The following is a 5,020-nucleotide window of genomic DNA, read 5'->3' as shown; positions in this document are numbered from 1 at the left end:
ACCTTGCCGGCACCAAGCGATTCCAACTCGTACTTTGTCCAAGTGCGGTAAGGGAGGAGTCGTCAATCACATTCTTAACCAAGGAAACAGAGAATCCGCCATCTTTTTTCAGCTTCCAGCCCGAAGACCTATTGTGCACATTAAAAGAGAAGGATCATGTAACATAGTATTATAAGTTGATGACTCTTTATCAAGCTTCATGATGGTGCTCCAAGTCCCGCCCGGATTGCCCCTCTCCCCTCTCAAGACCAGACCCCCGTTAGGACCAAATAAGGAAGAAATAACCTCTCGGTAACCCCTCACATCGGCTCTAAAAATCTCCACCACCACTTTCCAAGAAGGGATAAGTTAAGAGCCCTAAGACTCCCAATACCAAGCCCGCTGTGCTTTTTGTTATTGACGGTTGAGTTCCGAGCAACCCAATAGATTTTATATTTATTTGCATCCCCTCCCCAAAAGAATCTCGCCCAAACAAATTTTGACTTTTAGTTCGCTATTTTAAAGAAATTATATAGAAGTTGTTGGATACGCTCTAATTCACTCGTTCATTTATTAAAAAACACACATGGCTTGTGTTTTTTGCTTGGTTTTTGGTACCTTGCGCTTCAAACAATAGATACAAGTCCATGAAGCACAAGGATGATTTCTAAGTTTTCGATGTAACGGCATGGGCCAAAAGTGGAGTTTACTCTGATATAATATAAAACAATAAAAAAGAAATGATTAAAATACTCCCACTTTAACAATCTAATTAACGACTCTTAGAACAAGATGACGTATTTTTAATCAGCCAACTTGAAATGTCAAGAGTTTTAATATAATTTCGAAATTATAATAAATGCTAATTTATAAAGTTTAAGAATAGCACATGAAATGAAAGATTTTTGTAATTTACTTTTAAAATTATTGTGTATTAAAACTGCAGTCAACCCTTTCTATGCTTTCTCTTTTTACTTACCATCATGTTTGATATAGCCATTGACATAAGGCATGTAAATTAAGTCAACTACATTTTTTTGAAATAAAAGAAATTGTCTTTTTCTATTAACCTAGATATCCAATCCACTATACGAGCCGACTAATCTCAAGGCGACCATCTGTTTTGTAGGTAGTCCGGAGTCATCGTATTTGAACTTTCGTAACTACAAGAAGATTTTTATTCTTCATTGGATTTGAACCTACGACCTCTAGACAATTTTGACCTTTGAAGTCCAAGCTTAAACTAATCAGGCATCACCCTTCTTGATGTTTTTTTTTTTTTTTTGCTGCATTATAAATGTGATATTCATTTATATTTGAGAAAAATATTGAAAATTAGTTTTTAAGGAAAGAAAAATGGATATAATATTATACGAATTTAAAATGTGCGCACCGAACATAAAATTCCAATTTTATTAATATTTTATTCAACAAAAACAATATAAATGGTCGTCCATGGCCTCTTTCAGATTTGTCTTTTCACATTAATCCACCAATATAGACAGCTCATTATAACTGTGTGTTTTAGACGGAGAAAGGCCAAACCAAAGACACTCGGAAGCTGGTGCATCAACACTTTCAATTCTCGTAAACACATAGTTACATTGTTCATATACAAAGGACCGATGGGTGCTGGTTTTTCGAGCAAAACATCAAAAGCAGAGCTTACGAAGAAGACGATAAGAGTGGTGCACCTGAATGGTTCGCTAGACGACTACCAAGATCCAGCCACGGTTGATCAAGTGACCAGTAACTTCCCTGACCACTTTTTATGCAGTCCAATCGAAATTCTCCAAGCTGGGTTGGTACCCCTCAAGCTGAACCATCAACTCACATCGGGTCAAATCTACTTCATCTTCCCCAACTCCACCCTTAAATTCAATTCATCTCCGGTGGACTTGACCTCTCTAACAAGGAAGCTCACCAACATAGCCAAAACCAGTCACGGTTCTACCAAGTCGGTACCAGCAGCAAGTCTTTCGGTTAACCGGCGGTTACGCAATCCACAAGCTAGAAAGTGTGGTGAGAAGGGAAAAAAGAGCATGCTAAAATCGCGTAAATTGCCTTTGTGGAAGCCGAATTTGACTACGATAATAGAGGGCTAGCTAGTTTAATCAAACAAATATACGATAATAATTTTTTTTGTCGAATTATTAAATTGCGAAACAGATCTTCGAAAGTATAAACTTATGGGAAATCGTTGATTTGTACAGTCGTTATTTTCACGCCTTAATTTCTTCTTAAAGATCAATTGGTGGAGTAGCTCAAGATTATTTAGACACAATTATGACAAACTTTACATTTTCATACATGTTAAGTATTATATATATATATATGGGCCTAATCATATGAGAACTGATTAGTTTGTGGTAACTGTGAGTTCCAATCTCAAACACAAATCAACGGATAAATTAGAAAATTAATAATTATGGTAATTTGAGTTAAAATTATAATTATAGGGTATATATATTAGATATTTTTTTAAAAATTCCTCTCTCCTTTTTCATCTTTCCAACCTCTAATCTCTGGCCTCCAATCTGCCGCCTCCGGTGAAATCGGTATCATGTACAGTATATCACAATGAGTATCACATTATGTATTACAATGAGTATCACATTGTATATCTTTGTTTTTAAGGTTTGAGTTGGTATCATAGTTGGTATCACAGTATATAGGAGCGATCAAATGAAAATCGCTCTCTGTAAACCATGTAAACCAATCTCATCCATCTATTTTCTTGATTAACGGTCAAGATTAGTTTAGGTTATATTAGGAAATTAAAAAAAATTATTTTATAATCTAGAGTAAAATGGTAACTTTGGTAGTGGTAATATTAATGACAACCATATAATGTATATCGTAATATTAATGAAATAAAATCATTTGTAAAATAATATATTAATTTTATGTTCAAATATTATAAATAAAATTACATCCATCATTAAAATAGATCAACAATAAAAATAAAATACACTATAATCAATTTAAAATGGTTACTTACAAAGCTATTGAAATGTTAGTATGAAACTGTTTCACAAGGGAGTATATGGTTACTTACAGAGCTATTGAAATGTTACTATGAAACTGTTTCACTTGTCCGATGAGATTGTTACTTTACAAAGATATTCAACTGTTACTTGTTAACATGAAACTGGTTCAATAGTAATCCTGATGAAACTTGTTCACTTGTAACATGAAACTGTTTTTTATTATCTTTCCTGAAATGGTTTCACTTCCATCATGCACACTATCCATCATGCACACTATTCATCATGCACCCATTTCATGATGCACTCATTCCATGGTGTACTCATTTCATAATCATTTTCACTTACTCCATGCACCAATTTCACCATGTATGAAACCGGTTTCATCATGCACCCATTYMATAATCATTTTCACTTACTCCATGCACCAATTTCACCATGTATGAAACCGGTTTCATCATGCACCCATTTCATAATCATTTTCACTTATTACATGCACCAATTTCACCATGTATGAAATCGGTTTCAGAATATTTTTTTTATTCTATTACTGATTTCATGGATTTATTAATCTAATAACTTACGATTTTCATGAAGCTTGGTAATAATAAACCGACACACAATATAACAAAATCCAATTCTTAATATTATAATTTAATTAAATATTTAAATGCTACCATTTATAAAATTTCCTTTATTATGTTATCTTAATTAATATTTATTAAACAAAATCCAATTCTTAATATATATATATATATATATATATATATATATTATGGGAAAATGTTCAAATTAGAACATATTCATTTTACCAGAACGTGAGAACACCCTTTTTACTCTAGTAAATCACATGTGATACTATACTTTTACTACTAGAAAACTGGGTATTTCCGGCGGAATTCCGACGAATCACCGTCGGACAACAAAAAAGTCAACTTTTGTGGACTTCCGCCGGAAAACAGCCAGTAAAATTATTCTGGTAATATTTGCGGAGGATTTCGTAATTAATTATTTTGGACTTATATTTAAATCTAATTACAATAATTTACCGACGGATTTTCGGCGGATATTTAATTAATTTTTTAAAATTAAGATCCGCCGGAAAGTAATTAAAAAATAAAATTTATTTTTAAAATTTTCTGGCGGATTTCCGGCGGAATCCGGAAGGCCTTCAGTAATTCGCCGGTAATAATTATTCAAGATTTTAAAAAAAAAAGTCTAATGATTTCTGGCAGATTTCTAGTAGCCTTTCATTTTTTTCCCATTTTTCAAACAATGTCCGTCAGAAAGAAAGATTTTCGGCAGATATAGTCGTCGAAAATGTTACCTTGTTTGGTAGTGTTTATCACATATGATACACATGTGATCTTAAATCAAAGACATACATACGACCTTTGGCGGTTCCTAGGTTGCGGGCCAAGTCGCTCGTACACCACTAGGCCCCTACACTTGTATTATTACACGTGGAAGAAGTGTTCTTAATGTCATACTATTATTCATCACATATGATACTAAATCAGAAATATAAAAATTTTTTGTTCCGACCTAACTAGGTCGTAGGACATCTCATCCATACACCACCAAGTATAAAAATGTTTTTATATTCTCGTAAAATAATATGATTTTAACACTTTAGCAGCGCTCCACCCTGGCAGGACCTGGGGAAAACAAGTGATAAAAAAACGTTGACTATTTTTTTAGTTGATTGAATTAATCATATAAACATAGTCAACTACAATTTTAATGCAAGGGGCCTTTCAATAACCCTATAGTCAACTACAATTTTAATGCAAGTAGGATTGTAAAATAACATATTGTGAATCGTTTGACAAAAAATTTATTTATGTTCGTTTATTTAATAAATGAACGAACATGAATTTTTTTTTTGTTCATTTAGTTAAACGAACAAACATGAACAAGAGTGTCTTTCGTTCATTTATGTTTGTGAATGTTCGTTCATTTGTTTATGTTCGTTTATATTTTAAATTTTAATACAATATATAATCTTTTATTTATTTAATTTGAATTCAAATAATATTATTTAAGTTTTAACT

At 32.6% G+C, this 5,020-nt stretch overlaps 1 protein-coding gene across 1 annotated transcript; it reads left to right on the top strand.

Annotated features, from left to right (window-relative positions):
- Positions 1–1,604: 1,604 nt before the first annotated feature.
- Positions 1,605–2,084, top strand: LOC112505868. Its single transcript, XM_025109914.1, has one exon. It carries the CDS (start codon positions 1,605–1,607, stop codon positions 2,082–2,084), a length of 480 nt encoding a protein of 159 aa, XP_024965682.1.
- Positions 2,085–5,020: the final 2,936 nt, after the last annotated feature.

The sequence above is a fragment of the Cynara cardunculus genome (genome assembly GCF_001531365.2).
Source record: "Cynara cardunculus var. scolymus isolate 2C chromosome LG 2, CcrdV1, whole genome shotgun sequence".
NCBI classification, from domain to species: Eukaryota; Viridiplantae; Streptophyta; class Magnoliopsida; order Asterales; family Asteraceae; genus Cynara; species Cynara cardunculus.
This window is presented reverse-complemented; position numbering and strand designations above follow the sequence as displayed.